Source organism: Danio aesculapii, chromosome 14, assembly GCF_903798145.1.
Source record: "Danio aesculapii chromosome 14, fDanAes4.1, whole genome shotgun sequence".
NCBI classification, from domain to species: domain Eukaryota; kingdom Metazoa; phylum Chordata; class Actinopteri; order Cypriniformes; family Danionidae; genus Danio; species Danio aesculapii.
Genome location: NC_079448.1, coordinates 47,379,446 through 47,399,250, shown reverse-complemented (window position 1 = coordinate 47,399,250; position 19,805 = coordinate 47,379,446). Strand labels below are relative to the sequence as shown.

Genomic DNA, 19,805 nt, shown 5'->3' with positions numbered 1-19,805 from the left:
GGTCACCATGTTCATCAGCGGACTTGAGATGCAGAGAGGAGTTAACCATGACAATGGGGTTCGAGTTCCAGAAAGCAAACAGAAGCCAAAAAAATTAAATAAACTAGTAAATAACAGGGTGAGAATGTGGTAAAATCTGAAAACGTGGTAAAAAAAACAGGCGAGGGCTTTTCATTTTCTGGATTGCTTTTTAAAACTGTGGGAAGTGGGTGGGCGGGTCAATCGGTGCTTTTGAAAACACTATAGGTTGGATTTAGGGAAGGAGGAGGGTGGGTCAGTCGATCGGTCAGTCAGTCAACAGCAGCCTCTGGTGGATTTACGCGCGAACAGCACACACGAATAGCATTCACAAGAGAAATTTGAGATCTGAAAAAGCGTACACAACGGCCTCTGGAGGATTCGTCAAAACAAAAACTAGAAAAAATGTACCTCCTGGGATGTATTTGGCGCTCTTTTAGGTATATAGCGGTACGTTTTCAGAATGAGCCTGGGTTGAAAAAAACCCTTACATATGTGATGCTAGGAATTTAATTTATTAACACAACTCATTTTCACATTTCATTTTTTTGCCTCATTATCTTGAATTCATGAGGCATTAATTCCACAAGCTCTAAGGCTAAGCCATGTAAACATTTTCTTTCTAATAGGAAAATGGCTAGCGTAATTTAGCACACTGCGCTCATATTCTGGGAGAATATCTTAAAATAATTAAGTACGACATGTTCTTGGATTAACATCATGTTGATCCTGGAACAACATTCCAATCAGCCAATCAGAATTAAGGGATATGTTTACCGTTTATGTTAAGTTTAAGCTTACGGTTAGGTTTATGCACTTCTACATGATTGTTATCCTATTATTCCTCTCTGATTTTGGGAATAATTGACAGTTATGGTTGGGTTTAGGGGTAGGGAATAGGTATGGATTATGTTCCAGGGTTATGTTCCAGGATCAACATAGATGTTAATCCAGGATCGCATCATACCTGGCAAAACCACGACGTGCAGTACACACCTGGTAAAAATGAAGGAGAGTGAGAATTAGTTTTCAGGTGGGCGTGTCTATAATGGTGTGACATCACAAAAACTATGAGGAAACGTTCAGGTATTTTGATGAGGATAAAGCACAAATCTACACACTTCTTTATACAGGTCTCTACTGCAAAGAACTCAAACTGAAACACGACAAATGGTTTTATAACTTTATTTTCAAAGAACTTTGAAAATGAAGCCGTTTGAAATAATTAGCAATAAATAAAACAAAAAAATAAGGAAATACAAATGTGTATGTATGTTGGAAATAAATCCACAGAGGCACATAGCAAAAATGGCAATTCAAAGGCAAATCAAAACAACAAATCTGGCATCACAGTGCTACATGTTTCTTTCCTGGAACACAGAGGACTTAAAACTAGTTTATTTGAATTCAAAAATACTTTACTTTTGATGCAGCGAGTCCACAGTATCGACTATAACCCTGGACATTCATTAATTCCAATACTGAGATGTAGAACTGATATTCCAATATGGCAGGATCAACAAAATGAAGAAACGCTGAATTAAAAATTACACACTGTGAGCATAAAAAGAACAAAAACAATGGCATCAGAATGAACATCAGAGAAAAAACAAACAAACAAACGCAATGAAGTTCCAACGCAAACATCACAAAGATCTTTGTTTAACGAAAAGCATCGCTTTTGTGGTTTAGAAAGCTTAGGCATTTGCGTATCACTAAATTTGCTACTTCAGCAATGATCTGTTAAATATGCAGTAGTGCTAAGGCTTCATGAATATATTTTGTGTCGCATATATTGAGTTTAGCTCCAGCTTAGCATGTTGTTTTGCATAGCTAATGTGTTCGCGGAGAATTAATCTCGGCTTTTGTGCGAGGGCTGGATGGAAGTGAACATGCACTGGCTGAAAGCGGACAACAGTTTGCATAATGTGCATTAAGGTGCTTTTTAAAGCTATGAAGAAGTACAATATTTATTTACAGGTAGAGCAATATTTTACATCAGCTTTCTGACACATGGTGTATTATTAGGCTACATGTTGCGTATTAAATATTAACAATGTTTTAACTCTCTGGATTCATAGTGAACAGTGTGACGCATTATGTAGTCAGTATATCTGAAATAATATTTTCCTATGAGATAAAGAACTGAATTAGTGAAGAATCCATTTCTTATTTTTGCAAGTTTATAAACTCTTTATTTCGGTCTACTCCTGAATTTATAACCTACGATACATGTTTTTATCTTTGCACTGCAACTTTATTTCTAGCAATTTTATATTATAGGCTTTTTGGAAATTCTGACTTGGGGTAATTTGCTTTATATCTAGCATTTCAGGCAATCTGTTTAAAGAATTTGCAGAATTTTTGCAATTGTGAGCTCATATCTTACAGTTTTGAGTTTATATTCTGCTAATGTGAATTTATATCTTGCAATTCAGCTTTTTTTTTTTAATCGTGACTGTTTATTACAATTGCACTTTCATTTTTATTTCTGGTCTTTTTTATTTAGCAAATTTTGACAGTTTTTAATCTGTAAGCCTGTTTCTGCCATGAGATAAAGAATACAATTTTGAATAAATTAGGATTAAATATATTTCTCATTTTTGTTGCATTTCTTTTGCTGTATTTCTCTTGAATTTACATCTCACAATCCAGATTTCTTTCTTAGCACTGAAACTGTATTTCTAGCAATATTATAGGCTTTCTTACAATTCTGAATTTTTGGGGGGATTTTGTGTTTATATCTCATAATTCAGACTATTTCCGTTTTATTTCTGTTTTATTTCCTGCTATTTTAATTTTATATAACAAATTCTGACAGATTTCTTTATTTTAATTGTAAATAAACTGAATTTGTTGCAATTCTGACTAATTCATATCTCTCAAACCCAGATTTTCTCTTTGCACTACAACTTTATTTCTAGCAACTGTATTATTATAGGCTTTTTGGAAATTCTGACTTTACTTTGGACAATTTGTGTTTATATCTCACAACTCAGACATTTTATTTAAAGAATTAGCAGAAATCTCGCAATTGTGAGCTCATATCTTACAGTTTTGAGTTTATAATCTGCTAATGTGAATTTATATCTTGCAATTCAGCTTTTTTTTTTTGCAGAGAATCCTGACTGTTTATTAAAATTGCACTTTCATTTTTATTTCTGGTCATTTTTATTTAGCAAATTTTGACAGTTTTTAATCTGTAAGCCTGTTTCTGCCATGAGATAAAGAATACAATTTTGAATAAATTAGGAATAATTATATTTCTCATTTTTGTTGCATTTCTTTTGCTGTATTTCTCTTGAATTTACATCTCACAATCCAGATTTCTTTCTTTGCACAGAAACTGTATTTCTAGCAATATTATAGGCTTTCTTACAATTCTGAATTTTGGGGGGGATTTTGTGTTTATATCTCATAATTGAGACTATTTCCGTTTTATTTCTTTTTATTTCCTGCTATTTTAATTTTATATAACAAATTCTGACAGATTTCTTTATTTTAATTGTAAATAAACTGTGAATTTGTTGCAATTCTGACTAATTGATATCTCTCAAACCCAGATTTTCTCTTTGCACTACAACTTTATTTCTAGCAACTGTATTATTATAGGCTTTTTGGAAATTCTGACTTTACTTTGGACAATTTGTGTTTATATCTCACAACTCAGACATTTTATTTAAAGAATTAGCAGAAATCTCGCAATTGTGAGCTCATATCTTACAGTTTTGAGTTTATAATCTGCTAATGTGAATTTATATCTTGCAATTCAGCTTTATCTGCAGAGAATCATGACTGTTTATTACAATTGCACTTTCATTTTTATTTCTGGTCATTTTTATTTAGCAAATTTTGACAGTTTTTAATCTGTAAGCCTGTTTCTGCAATGAGATAAAGAATACAATTTTGAATAAATTAGGAACAAATATATTTCATATTTTTGTTGCATTTCTTTTGCTGTATTTCTCTTGAATTTACATCTCACAATCCAGATTTCTTTCTTTGCACAGAAACTGTATTTCTAGCAATATTATAGGCTTTCTTACAATTCTGAATTTTTGGGGGGATTTTGTGTTTATATCTCATAATTCAGACTATTTCTGTTTTATTTCTTTTTATTTCCTGCTATTTTAATTTTATATAACAAATTCTGACAGATTTCTTTATTTTAATTGTAAATAAACTGAATTTGTTGCAATTCTGACTAATTGATATCTCTCAAACCCAGATTTTCTCTTTGCACTACAACTTTATTTCTAGCAACTGTATTATTATAGGCTTTTTGGAAATTCTGACTTTACTTTGGACAATTTGTGTTTATATCTCACAACTCAGACATTTTATTTAAAGAATTAGCAGAAATCTCGCAATTGTGAGCTCATATCTTACAGTTTTGAGTTTATAATCTGCTAATGTGAATTTATATCTTGCAATTCAGCTTTTTTTTTTTGCAGAGAATCCTGACTGTTTATTAAAATTGCACTTTCATTTTTATTTCTGGTCATTTTTATTTAGCAAATTTTGACAGTTTTTAATCTGTAAGCCTGTTTCTGCCATGAGATAAAGAATACAATTTTGAATAAATTAGGAATAATTATATTTCTCATTTTTGTTGCATTTCTTTTGCTGTATTTCTCTTGAATTTACATCTCACAATCCAGATTTCTTTCTTTGCACAGAAACTGTATTTCTAGCAATATTATAGGCTTTCTTACAATTCTGAATTTTGGGGGGGATTTTGTGTTTATATCTCATAATTGAGACTATTTCCGTTTTATTTCTTTTTATTTCCTGCTATTTTAATTTTATATAACAAATTCTGACAGATTTCTTTATTTTAATTGTAAATAAACTGAATTTGTTGCAATTCTGACTAATTCATATCTCTCAAACCCAGATTTTCTCTTTGCACTACAACTTTATTTCTAGCAACTGTATTATTATAGGCTTTTTGGAAATTCTGACTTTACTTTGGACAATTTGTGTTTATATCTCACAACTCAGACATTTTATTTAAAGAATTAGCAGAAATCTCGCAATTGTGAGCTCATATCTTACAGTTTTGAGTTTATAATCTGCTAATGTGAATTTATATCTTGCAATTCAGCTTTTTTTTTTTGCAGAGAATCCTGACTGTTTATTAAAATTGCACTTTCATTTTTATTTCTGGTCATTTTTATTTAGCAAATTTTGACAGTTTTTAATCTGTAAGCCTGTTTCTGCCATGAGATAAAGAATACAATTTTGAATAAATTAGGAATAATTATATTTCTCATTTTTGTTGCATTTCTTTTGCTGTATTTCTCTTGAATTTACATCTCACAATCCAGATTTCTTTCTTTGCACAGAAACTGTATTTCTAGCAATATTATAGGCTTTCTTACAATTCTGAATTTTGGGGGGGATTTTGTGTTTATATCTCATAATTGAGACTATTTCCGTTTTATTTCTTTTTATTTCCTGCTATTTTAATTTTATATAACAAATTCTGACAGATTTCTTTATTTTAATTGTAAATAAACTGTGAATTTGTTGCAATTCTGACTAATTGATATCTCTCAAACCCAGATTTTCTCTTTGCACTACAACTTTATTTCTAGCAACTGTATTATTATAGGCTTTTTGGAAATTCTGACTTTACTTTGGACAATTTGTGTTTATATCTCACAACTCAGACATTTTATTTAAAGAATTAGCAGAAATCTCGCAATTGTGAGCTCATATCTTACAGTTTTGAGTTTATAATCTGCTAATGTGAATTTATATCTTGCAATTCAGCTTTATCTGCAGAGAATCATGACTGTTTATTACAATTGCACTTTCATTTTTATTTCTGGTCATTTTTATTTAGCAAATTTTGACAGTTTTTAATCTGTAAGCCTGTTTCTGCAATGAGATAAAGAATACAATTTTGAATAAATTAGGAACAAATATATTTCATATTTTTGTTGCATTTCTTTTGCTGTATTTCTCTTGAATTTACATCTCACAATCCAGATTTCTTTCTTTGCACAGAAACTGTATTTCTAGCAATATTATAGGCTTTCTTACAATTCTGAATTTTTGGGGGGATTTTGTGTTTATATCTCATAATTCAGACTATTTCTGTTTTATTTCTTTTTATTTCCTGCTATTTTAATTTTATATAACAAATTCTGACAGATTTCTTTATTTTAATTGTAAATAAACTGAATTTGTTGCAATTCTGACTAATTGATATCTCTCAAACCCAGATTTTCTCTTTGCACTACAACTTTATTTCTAGCAACTGTATTATTATAGGCTTTTTGGAAATTCTGACTTTACTTTGGACAATTTGTGTTTATATCTCACAACTCAGACATTTTATTTAAAGAATTAGCAGAAATCTCGCAATTGTGAGCTCATATCTTACAGTTTTGAGTTTATATTCTGCTAATGTGAATTTATATCTTGCAATTCAGCTTTATCTGCAGAGAATCGTGACTGTTTATTACAATTGCACTTTCATTGTTATTTTGCAAATTCTGACAGGTTTTAATCTGTAAGCCTGTTTCTGCCACAAGTTAAAGAATCAAATTACAAATAAATTAGGAATAAATATATTTCTCATTTTTGTTGCATTTCTGTGAACTCTTGAATTTGTATCTCACAATCTAGATGTCTTTCTTTGCACTCAAACTATTTTCAATTGTAATATTTTAGGCTTTCTTTCAATTCTGAATTTATTATGTGCAGTTTGTGTTTATATCTCGCAATTCAGGCTATTTTTGTTGTCTTTCTTTTTCAATTTCTTGGTAATTTTATTTTTATACAGCAAATTCCGACAGGTGTTTTTCATGCAAAGCCTGTTTCTGTAATGAGATAAAGAGTATAGTTGATTATAATCTGTGACTTTGTTGGGACTCTGACTGCATTACTGTCTACTCTGGAATTTATATCTCACAATCCAGATATTTGTCTTTGCACTACAACTTTGTTTCTAGCAACTGTAATATTATAGGCTTTTTGGAGATTTGATTTTACTTTGGACAATTTCTGTTTATATCTCACAATCTCAGAAATCTCGCAATTGTGAGCTCATATCTCACAGTTTTGAGTTTATTTTCTGCTAATGTGAATTTATATCTTGCAATTAAGCTTTTTTTTTTCAGAGAATTGTGACTGTTTACTGCAACGGCAGTTACATTTTAATTTCTGGTCACTTTTATTTAGCAAATTCTGACAGAATTTAATCTGTAAGCCTGTTTCCAACATGACTTAAAGAATAAAATTGTAAATAAATTAGGAAAATATATATTTATCATTTTTGTTGTATTTCTGACTGTATTTCTGTCAACTCTTGAATTTATATCTCACAATCCGGATATCTTTCTTTGCACTCGAACTGTATTTCTAGCTATTGAAATATTACAGGCTTTCTTTCAATTCTGAATTTATTTTGGGCAATTTATGTTTATATTTCACAATTCAGACTATTTTTTTTTAATTTCTTGATAATTTTATTTGTATACAGCAAATTCTGACAGGTTTGTTTTCATGCAAAGCCTGTTTCTGTAATGAGATAAAGAATAGGGTTGATTATAATCAGTTACTTTGTTGGGAATTTGACTATATTTCTGTCTACTCTTGAATTTATATCACACAATCCAGATTTTTGTCTTTGCACTACAACTTTATTTCTAGCAACTGTAAAATTACAGGCTTTAATTTGCATTTTCAATTTTATTTTGGGGAATTTGTATTTATATCTTGCAATACAGTAAATGTTTGTATTGAACTGCGACTTTATATATTGTATATTTATATGAATGTGAGTTCATACATTATAGTTCTGAGTATAAACTCTGAATTTATATATACAGTATATATAAATATATATTAAATGCAGTTAATTATGTCCTGCAAATGCACGTTTATAGGCTTTCTGATAATTCAGACTTTTATTTCAGATAATCCTGACTTTATTTCTTTATTTTAGGTTTAAATAGCAAATTCTCTATTGTCCATCAGCATTATGAGTAATGAACTCAAAGTTTTTTTGTTATTAATTAAAATAGCAATTCTAAGAGGGAAAAATCTGAATCGCAAGATAAAAGACGCAATTACTATAATTGTTTTAAATTCTGAAGTGAAAACAAGCTTCTATAGGACTGAGATTTACAGACCAGATCAAAACTAGTTTTTTGTTAGTTTGATATTACGGAGACCCGGAAGGGACGTGATGGTGGGGAAAAAAATGGGTGAAAGGAAAAAAACTGAGTGATAGGAAAATATATTGTTTATGTTTTTGTGTTCCCTCGCAAAGAAGTCCCTTGCAAAACTATTGTTTCACAAACACTTCCTATTCACTTCATACATGTCAACCCTCCAGTTTTTGCTGGGATTTTCCTGTATCTTAGCACTCTATCCCAGCTATCGTCCTATCATTAAGTAATTTCCCATATTCTCGCATATTTTTAATCTTGAAAGCACGCTGAAATTAATATATAAACGTCTGCATGTATAAGCGCTGACTGACGGACGCGCTCTTCATAATAAACTAATTCCAGATCAGCTTTTGTACACGCCATTTAAAATGACATCTCTGTTATCAAACAAGCGAAGAGCAGCAAATGAATCTCGTTTTGCTCTGTTTGATAGCAGAGGTGTCACTTTTAGAATACATACTGCAGATCTATAATGAAAGAATTTGATTACTTTAGTAAATGTTTGTGCTTATTAAAGAGAAAATTAGTTGTGTTTAAAATAAAACAAGCATGTAATGTTTACCCGAATTCCAAAGTGTCCTGCTGTCCTCCTCTTTAATTGGCATTTGGGATCAGTTTATCAGACAGAGCGCATGCGTCAGTCAGCGCTTGAACATTCATTCACTGATTCAGAGGTTAATAGCAGAATAGAATGGTAAAATACAGTAAAATCCCAGCAAAAACAGGAGGGTTGACATGTATGAAGTGAACAGGAAGTGTTTGTGGAAAAACATCTTTGCGAGATAACGGAAAAACATAAAAAAAATCACGAACTCAGTTTTTTTTTTCTTCCACCCATTTTTTTTCACGGGTCTCCGTATGATTTTGTTTCAAATACTTCCAATTGCAAGGAATGAAGAGTGTTAAAGTGACAAATAAAGAGTCCACTATTTTAGGCAGTGCTTTTATTACTTGCATCTGTGGATTTTCCTAACTTCAGAGACATTGTGTGATTTAATATGACCTCATTTCCTATTATGAAAATGAATAAACAGGAAGACTTATTTGTGTACATTCTATGAATATTTCTATCTACATTAGATCAAATAAATCAATCCAATTGCACATCTATAATTTTGTGCCTGTAGCATGTTTAGGAGTATGATAAAAGGTGGATTTGGAGCTCCAGTATTAAGCATGCAAAGCTTTTATCGTGTCTACGTGAATCTGGCAGTTTTGACATTTAATGGAGCATCACAAATGGCTTTAGGTGGATATGAGGTGTATTCGGGAAGGAGCGCTTCATTGTAGTCATTTTAGTCTGCCGCGTACCTGCAGCAGCGTGGGCGTTTGCTCCATGATGCGCACCAGCAGCTTGTCAATGTAGTCCTCCAGATCTCTGACCTGAACCTTCATCTTCTTCAGTTCTGCGTCTCGTTTCTCCAGCATCACCACCTGCACCTCGGTTTCTGCGCGTTGCTTCTTGATCTCCACTTCCTGCTGAAGCAGCAGAGCAATCAGCTCCATGTTGGTCATGTTCTGATAGTGAGCGCGGGCCTCCATCAGAGCCAACTGCACATAAAACAGACACACTTATGTTTATAAGAGAACCAGAGAAATCAGCATACTCTCCAGAATGTAAATCATCTGAAATGTGCTGTTGCTGCTATTTGTATATTGTCAAACAGCAAGATAAAAAAGTGATGAAACTGGAGCATCCGAAGGAAACCCGCGCCAACATGGGGAGAACATGCAAACTTTTTACAAATTTAGTTTTTTATTATAGCCAAACTTAAAGAAATAATAATTCCTCCAGGAGAAAAATAAAATAGAAAATACCAAGCTAGGCTTGATCTGAATACATACCCCTATATAGATTTCTGGAGAGTGCCAAATACATCCCAGGAGCTACGTTATTGCAGTTTTTGTTTTCGCAAATGCACCAGAGGCCGCTGGGTACGCTTTTTGAGATCTCAAATTTCTCTCGCTAGAGTCATTCGTGCCTGCTGTTCTTGCGTAAATCCAGCAGAGGTCGCTATCGACTGAATGACTGATCGACTGACAGTCTGACAGGACTCCTCCTTCCATAAACCCAACCGATAGTGTTTTCAAAAGCCATGATTGACCCTCCCACCCACTTCCCTAAACCCAAGCAACAGTGTTTTCAAAAGCAATCCTGAAAAAGAAAAGCCATCGCCTGATTTTTACCACATTTTCAGATTTTACCACATTCTCACCCTGTTATTTACTAGTTTATTTTATTTTTCGGATTCTGTTTTTGTCTTGCCCACTTTCTGGAACCGATCTTCACCGGACTCGAAGCCTGTTGTCATGGTCAATTCCTCTCTGCATCTCAAGTCCACTGACATACACAGCAAGCTAACTGGACAAACTGGTAACAGCGGGAAAGCCGTCAATACGAAGGTAAGCGGTCAGCTGGTAAGCGTGAAAAGGAACAGCGTCATACCGCCGCGTAGCTTTCGTTTTAAAGACGAAATGCGGCCATACGTACCTCTGGCTACATAATTAATGATCTCCAGAAATGTATATAGGGCTACGTTTTCAGAATGAGCCTATGTTGAAAAAAAAACCTGTTATCGAATTTTAATTTATTGCTTATAGGCCAAAATTCAATACAATATATCCCTATATTATTAACACAAAACCGTACTTAATTGTTTTAATACACTCTCTTTACCTTTTAACATAAACAGTATGCTATACTGAAGTCATTTATTAAAGAGCCCATATTATGGGTTTTTGAAAATGCCCTTCCATGTAGTGTGTAACACAGCTCTAAGTGAAGTGAAATATCCAGCTAAGGCTTAAATCTGTAAGTGTACAGTGTTTAAAACTATTGATTCATCTATAAAAGAGTCGACTCATAGTGCTTCAAACGAGTCGTCTTGATAACGAGTCATTAGGTGTTTCGCGATGACGCAGCCACGAAACACAAGCCTCGCCAGTAGTTACGCGCGCAAACCAGGGAGATTTGAAACCTGCGGCCCCGCCCACTAACACAGAAAAAACACTAGACACACACACACAGACGCCGCCGGTCGAATGAAGTCACGCTGTGCTCAGATGGTAATATTGACAGTCTCTACCCAAAGATGAATTGTGAACTGTGAAGAGTCAGTGGTTGAGGTTTATTCACTAGTGTAAGTAAGTGCGATTAAAATTGTTGCCTCGTTTAACTTGCAAATTATGTATTTATTGTGTTTTGTTACTTGTTAACCTGGTACAGTACACGCGTTTACTCTTTAGTAGGGGCTAGGAGACAGGAGACTCGCGTCGCTTTCCCTAGTTCTTCTGAGGAGCGTTTTGTGTGTGTGTGTGTGTGTGTGTGTGTGTGAGAGAGAGAGAGAGAGAGAGAGAGAGAGAGAGAGAGACTCGTGTCGCTTTCCCTAGTTTTTCTGAGGAGCGTTGTGTGTGTGTGTGTGTGTGAGAGAGAGAGAGAGAGAGAGAGAGACTCGCGTCGCTTTCCCTAGTTCTTCTGAGGAGCGTTGTGTGAGTGTGTGAGAGAGAGAGAGGGAGAGGCTAGGAGACTCGCGTCGATCTCCCCAGTTCTTCTGAGAAGGGTTGTGTGTGTGTGTGAAAAAAGCCTTACACTATGAAGCGCGTGTCTTTCACTCTGTCTCGTGCTGAAGCCTGTCACTGTCGACCAATCGCAGCAGGCTGTCATCGGTCCAATCAGCGCAGATTAGCTTCGCGCTGAGGAGGGGGTTGGGAACAAATGAATCGCTGAACGATTCATATGGGAGTCGTTGGGATAATTAGGTAAAAATAAATGCAGATTATAAGACCATAAATGTGTTTTATGACCTTGCATGCATATTAGACTGTTGTTGGAGACCCTTACAACCTAAATATGACCCTATTTCATGTATAATATGGGCTCTTTAATATAAATACTACAGACATATGACATGTGTTATTAGATAAGGCCATTGGTTACAGCAGCACCACATGTAAACCTCCAGTACCTGCTGTTTCTCCTCCTCAGCAGTGGTTGCTGCAGCAGATCGTCCAGGATTTATGGTGGACTTGAGTTTCTCCAGCACTGAGCGGCTTTCAGCTTTCTTCTCTCCCTGTAGAGTGTTGTTGGTCAATGGCTTCACAGGGTGAGGGCTGAACGGCGGTGCAGAAACAGAGAAATTAAGCTCTTACATTGGTTTAGGCACATCAGCATGGTAATATCTGGACATCTTTATGAAGCTCAAGTTTATTGCTTATTAACATGTTGGTGGGTTAGTAAGAATAGCACAAGCAATAGTGAATAGTTGAAGAAGTAATGCGTAAAAACAGTCTAAAATGTAAACCAAATCTTGTCAGATATAGTTTTTATCTCAGAATTATGAGACATTTGTAAATAGCATTTACTGAACAGTTGATAGATATTGTATCTTAAAGATCTTATCTTAAAGAAATTACCCAGCAAGCATTTTTTGTTTTTAAAAGATGTCTAATAGATGTCTAATAGACGTCTAAGCATAGTCGTTTTGGCTAAAACAAGGCTAAATTTGGGCTGTCAGAGAAAATCTAATAGACGTCTAAGAATAAGCAAAAACTAGACTAGTCATCAAATAAACAGAACTAAATGACTAAACATAAAGTCTGTCTAATCTGTCTATATGACGACTAGTCTATTTTTGGGCTATCTTAGATGTCTATTATATTTTCACTGACAGCCCAAGTTTAGCCTTGCTTTAGCTAAGGTGTCTACGATTAGATGGCAGCAGATGTGGATGGGTGGGGATGTGTAGGTGCCGTGCAGAGAGTGGCGATAGGAAATTACGAATATTGTGGGGGGTGTGCGAACTGAAGACCGGGGGGCCAGGGGGTGGTTACGCACCAGGTTACAGGCAGCCGCAAGATGCGATCTGACATTACACCAATGTGGGCGATATTATAGACTGTACCAAAAAGCTGAGAAGCGGGTGGAGTTAAATTCAGAGTTTTCCGGGAAACAGAACAAAACGGCAGATGGGTCATTGTAAAAGCGCTATACAAAAAAGAAGGTCTGAAAAACGTGAGACTCCCGGGAAAAACGCGAGTGTTGGTAGGTATGCTATTAAACACAAAATTGTTTGCTGGGTACACAAGCTGAATGTTGTACAATTCTGTTTTTACGTAGTTTTATCACTAAGAGTTGCTCTTTCAAAGATCAGAAGAACCAATGTACTTTGTTATCTTGTGGTGATGTTTTTATTAGTAGTGTTATTATTGCTAAAAACAACTGCATTTCCAAAAATGCAGATGAAAATGCAGATGAAAAAATATAAACGATAGACTTAAAATCTTGGTATTTTAATTGACCATTGTAAAATTTCTGAATGACTACAGTTAAAACCACTTATTAAAACATTTTTAAAATTGAAATCATTATTGAAGCTAAAATAAAATAACTGCAAAATCTATTAATAACTAAAAATAACTATTAAATCAAAAAGAAAAAAGCACAGGGTAACACTTTACAATAAGGTTGTATTAGTTAATGCATTTACTAACATGAACAAACAATGGACAATACATTTATTACAGTATTTGTTTATGTTAGTAAACATTAATAAATGTAAATACAGTTGTTTATTGTTAGTTTGTTAACTCACTGTGCATTAACTAATGTTAACAACCATGAATTTGGATGTAATGTAATGTGTGTACTTATATAGCGCATTTATTGGGTGTGACCGTACACCCAAAGCGCTTCACAACCATGAGGGGGTCTCTCCACACCACCACCAGTGTGCAGCATCCACTTGGATGATGCGACGGCAGTCACAGGACAACGGCACCAGTGCGCTCACCACACACCAGCTATTGGTGGAGTGGAGAGACAGAGATAGAGCCAATTTCGTGGATGGGGATGATTGGGCCGATGGAGGGAATTTGGCCAGGACACTTGGGTTACAACCCTACTCTAAGTAGTGCCATGGGTCATGTGCCATGATTTTTAATAACCACAGGGAGTCAGGACCTCGGTTTAACGTCTCATCTGAAAGACGGTGCCCACTGACAGTATAGTGTCCCCTTCACTTTTTACTGGGGAATTAGTATTCACACAGACCACAGGTTGAGCGCCCCCCTGCTGGCCTCACTAACACCCCTTCCAACAACAACCTAGTTTTTCCCATGTGGTCTGCCATCCAGGTACTGACCAGGCTCAGCCCTGCTTAGCTTCAGTGAGTAACAGATCTTGGGCTGCAGGGTGATATGGCAGTGTCCATGTTAATAATGCATTAGTAAATGTTGAACTAGGGTTAATAAATACTGTACAAGTATTGTTCATATGTAGTTCATATAAGTAAATGCATTAACGAATGAACCTTATTGTAAAGGGTGACCAAGCAGTGACCAAGCTTTAAGAAAATATTAACTAACACTACTATCTTAATAAATGACTAATTAGCTGTTTATTAATCGTTAGTAAAGTAGAATATAGGGTTGAATAGAGTAGAATATTTGGGTTTAGGTTTTGGGTAGGATTAGGGATGCAGAATAAGATCATACTTTAGTAGGTAATAACATGAATTGTGACCTAAACTAAAGTGTTACCCAGAATTACATCTTTCAAAGCTGTCCTAAGTTTTTTAATGACTCTTGAGAAGTGGTTTAAGGAGTCTGCAGCAATTAAATGTTAATAATGGTGGGAGGAGCACTTCATTTATTATGAGATCTCAAATATGATATATGTCTCTATGAGAACTAACACACAGGTCAGTCAGGCCTCATAATGATACTAGAGACTATGCGCCAAGTTCACTAACCACTAAACCAATAAAATCCCGCTCTACTGTGAGGATTCACTGAACACTTGCAGTGTAAAAACATTGCAATTGAATGGTGCAGTGATCTATGCAGCTGACCTTATTCCATGTGCATTTTCATTTTGAGATGTAAATGTTTTGGAAGGAGAGTAATTAAGTGAACTTGGCAAAGTCATTTACTGTAGTCAAAGTACTGGCATTTGCACCATTATTTGATTATAAAAACATGGCTGTTTCCGAGATCACCCCTTATATCCTTAAACAGTGCACTATTTCCAAGGAGCAGCCATTTGTAGTGGTGTCTAAAACCATAGTAAACCTTCTAAAGTGCACTCAATCGATCACACAATGCACCACAATAACGAGTGTACAACCAATGTACACACAATGACAGGAGAATACCCATAGTGCACTGGGAGAATTTGCACGCCAAATGAATTTCTGCATCTGTCCACAAGATGGCATCCACAGCCAATTCCTATCGGTGTAAGTTTCTAATTAAATGATTATTTAATTGTCAAATTAATATTTGGTTACATGACATAAATCAAAATTCATTCATTCATACATTTTCTGCCACTTTTTTTGGGGCTGGGTCGTGGGTGCAGTAGTCTGAGGAGAGAACCCTAGACTTCTCTTTCCCCAGACACTTCCTACAGCTCCTTCGGGGGGATCCCGAGGCGTTCCCAGGCCAGCTGAAAGATATAGTCCCTCCAGCGCGTCCTGGGTGTTCCCTGAGGCTTCCTCCCGCTGGAACACCTTCTTAGGTAGGCGTCCAGGAGGCATCCAAAATAGATGCCCGAGATACTTTAGCTGACTTCTCTCGATGTGGAGGAGCAGCGGATCTACTCCGAGCTCCTCACCCTATCGATAAGACAGAGTAATAAAGCCAATTATGATATGGGAATGGTTAGGAGGCTGTGACGGACAGAGGCCAGTAGGCAAATTTGTCCAGGATGCCAGGGTTAAACCCCTAACTCTCTTTCAAAGTCATCCAAGGATTTTTAATGACCACACAGAGTCGGGACCTCGGTTAAACGTCTCATTCGAAAGACCTCGCTCACTGAGCAGTATGGAGTCCCCATCAATATACTGGGGCATCAGGACCCACACAAATCCAAGATGAGCGCCCCCTGCTGGCCTCACTCACCACTTCCGGCAGCAACCTAGCTTTCCACCTGCTGGCCCCACTCACCACTTCCGACAACAACCTAGCTTTCCCATGTGGTCTCCCATCAAGCGCAGCCCTGCTTAGCTTCAGTGGGCGACCATGTGAGAGCTGCAGAGAGCTAGCTGCCAGCTAATTTGTACTGCATTTGGAAAATTGTGTTAGTCTTTATTGAAATGATCTGCTTTATCTATGTTAATTAATTTACACATTCTCAGCTGATCGCACTACACGTTACAACTACACTGCTCAGTTTAGTAAATCTGGATCTTTAATTTTATATCATAAATAAACAGCATTATCATAAACAATTCTTTCATCAAACTTTAGACTATTTCTATGTTTTAACTGATAGTTCACCCAAAAATGACAATTCTGTCATCATTTACTCTTCTTTCAACTGTTTCAAACATTTATGACTATCTTTCCTCTGTTGAACATAAAGATAATTAAAAAAATACTGGAAACCTATAACCACTGACTTCCATAGTATATGTTTTCCTACTATCAAAGTCAAAAGTTTTCAGCTTTCTTCAAAAAAATCTACTTTACTGTTCAACAGAAGGAAGAAACTCATAAAGGAACCACTTAAGGGAGAGTAAATAGTAAGTAAATTCAATTTTTGGGGTGAACTATCCATTTAATTAGCTTTAGGAAAACATGTGTCTACCAAAACAGAAAGATGGCCGAACAAAGCAATAGAAAAGCAAAGATGGAAAATGAAATAACTAAAGAGAGCAAACCAGAAGGAAACATAAGAAGATAAATGCAATAAGTCCAAATTATAGCAAGCTGTGAGAGTGAAAACAAAGTTGGTTCCAGGTCAGCATATGTGAGAGCGTTTATGAGCCTGTCCTAGTGACCTGTTAGACAGAATGAGGTGATTTCTGAGGTAAGAGTGCGGTTTTAAGGCGGTGAGGGTCTCACCTGCTCTCCTCATGGGGCTGGGCTGTGGTGGAGCTTGTGGAACCCATGCTGGGCCTCTCGTTTTGGGGGTTTGCAGAAAGGGACGGGTCAGGGTGGAGACAGGAATTAGTATCAACTAATTGTAAAGGCGAAGGGGTAGGGTCATGCAAACTGAGGTCTGATGTTGGAGTGTAAGAGTCTGGGAGTTGGTCGGCACCCTGGACGTTTCTGGGTGAGCTTGTGGTTGAACGTGGTCGGATACGAGCCGATCTGACCTCCATTTTACAAGAGCTCCTGGAGTTTCTTGGAGCTACTCTAGCATGCAAGTCCTCAAAGCTGATTTGTTCCTCCAATGTTGAAGTATATTCCTGGATTTTGTTGTCCGTTGAGAGGCAGACTTCAGGTTCAAGTTTACTTTCAGAGTCCAGAACTTTATGCTCTTGGTTATTATGCGTAGTGTGTAAAATGCAGTTACTCTCTGACATATTTGGATTTGTTACAGTGTTGTCATTGTTGAGAGCCTCGCAGTTTTGGTTTCCACAAGAGTTAACTTTAAGTTCTCCCAGTCCTTCGCAAGATCTCTCAAAAGGGGAAGAGCAATGGTCATAATTTGCGTTCTTTGGTGAAAACATCTCCAACTCTGATGCCATTTTGGACAAAATATCCTCAGGTATGCCTGGTGAGCACTTTGGAAGTGAGGAACCATTCCCAAATTGTACATTTGAACACTCTTTGGATGCATTTTTAATGTCAAATGGTTGCAACTCCGAAGGCGAGCTTTCAGAATCAATGAAAGCAAACTCTGAAGTAATATCTGTGTTGTTGTTTGAATCTCTAGGGGAGAGAGTCAACAAGTTGACATCATTAGTTTTAGGCTTGCATTGCTGCTCATTGGAGACCTTTCCTTCAAAGGACATTTCTGAATCTTGTTTGGGTTGGGTTTGAGGTGAACTGCAAAGTGATTCAGCTACTGTAGTTTCCCAGTCGGATGGGAAACACAACGTTTCGGGTACTGTGTATTCACATTCTGAGTCTCCAAGTGCATCTTCAACGAAACCATTCGGAGAGGTGTTAGCATTGTTATTCATAACAAAATCCTGCCCTGTTGGTTCCCCAAGGTATTCACTCAGTTTGATACCACTCTGCAACTCCATATTGTGATTCCCTACTGAAGAGAAGTTGTGCAACACTTTATCTGAATATACAGTTTGAGAGTTCCTCTTCACATCTCCATCTCTCACATGCTGAAGGGAAGCAAAGTCAGTCTGGGAAAGAAAGCAGGCCTCTTTCTGCACAGCCATCTCTTGGGCTCTATCCAACCAGCTGTCAGTGGAGATCACTTGCGTCCTAATGGGTCTACGTGGTGGTAGAGGAGGTAGATCCCACGGTCTCGAAACGCCCATATCAACTTCATCAACCCTCAAACCAATCGTTGTATCATTCACACACTTCATCAGATTTGTATTCGGAAATGGTGCTGACGGAGGCCTAGTTGGGGTCCCACTTGGTGATTTAAGGCGGCTGGAGGCAAAGGCTTCAAAATCATCCCATTCCCCAACTCTCTCAGATGAACAGTGGTTCGGATTGCCGTTTGAGTTTGTATCTGGTGTCTCCGGCATAATAGTTGGAAGAGATCTCTGCCGGGACATACTCCTAGGTCTTTCTCGCTTTATGGTGGGAATCCTGTTCTGCGCTCCATTGCGAATGACACTGGATCTGGACACTGGATGATGAAGACTGGAATTGAGCGAACAGTAACCAGCAGTTGGAGACTTCAGAGCTTCCTCAGCAATAAGATCCTCAAAGAAGGGGTTTTGCTGTAGTCGTGTGAGGAAAGGGTTGGAGGGTGAGATAGAAGGTGGTGTTGGGGAAGATGGGGTGAATGGATTGCCACTAGGGGGAGACACTGAGCCAGTAGTACAACCAAGGGGAAGAGAGCATGGTGGCTGACTAGGGGAGCAGGGAATCTGACAGGGGGTTTCTGAGCTGCTCTCTACCTTAGGAGAGATTCCCAGCCTGTGGAGGGAAGGCACAAGTAGTCCTCTTAGTCAGTGTGTACTGGGCCATGACATCTATTGGTGGGGGCAGAGAGAGACAGTTCTTCTCCATTACAGAAACACTTCTTGATAAAAGAAAACCTATCTTTACATTCAGATTTGATGGTATTGATTAGGAAGTGTCTGACATGCCTGCAAATTGTGTTCCTACATAAATACTGTTTGCTTATCTGGAATATTTTAAAAACAGCATCCAGACTGGGATAATTGAGTGGAAAAAGACATTTTTATTGATCCTAAAAACTGTAACTAAAGATGGGCAATATACCAGTAGACTAGATAAATTGGAAGAAATATGTCTACACTTGTAATGTTTTTGCTTTGTGTGTTTTTTTTATCACGCAAGTTTAAATCTAACGATTTTAATCCATTTAAGCACAATAAGACATTTACACATCTCTCTTTTTTCTTAAGGCATAATTAAAGGCACCTCTCACACTTGTTGTGTGAGGTTGTTGGTTATTTTGTATGTGGGTTATTGTGCTTAAACTGATAAACACACCACATGTTAAGGCTAATTTATACTTCTGGGTCAAGCACACACGTATGGTCCAGCACAGCCTTCGCGCGGACACATAGCCCTCGCCATGGCTGATGCAGACACTGACGTGCACCTCTCAAAATATGTAACTACACATCGCAACAATGGATAGCAAAAGCTCTGTGATCGGTCGGCTTGGTACCAGTGACAATCATGGGTGTGGCTAAGAGCTGCGAG

The 19,805-nt window shown here is 36.6% G+C and overlaps 1 protein-coding gene across 1 annotated transcript in view; it reads right to left on the bottom strand.

The window, feature by feature from the left end:
- Window positions 1-8,423: 8,423 nt before the first annotated feature.
- Window positions 8,424-19,805, bottom strand: part of LOC130241033 (rab11 family-interacting protein 1) — a 35,462-nt gene continuing 24,080 nt past the window's right edge. The window contains exons 4-6 of the mRNA XM_056472748.1: window positions 17,052-19,046; window positions 12,173-12,317; window positions 8,424-9,758 (exon numbers count right to left, since the gene is read on the bottom strand). Of these exons, the coding sequence (XP_056328723.1) occupies window positions 9,498-9,758; window positions 12,173-12,317; window positions 17,052-19,046 (2,401 nt within the window). The 3' untranslated portion in view covers window positions 8,424-9,497. The remainder of the gene's footprint in view (window positions 9,759-12,172; window positions 12,318-17,051; window positions 19,047-19,805) is intronic.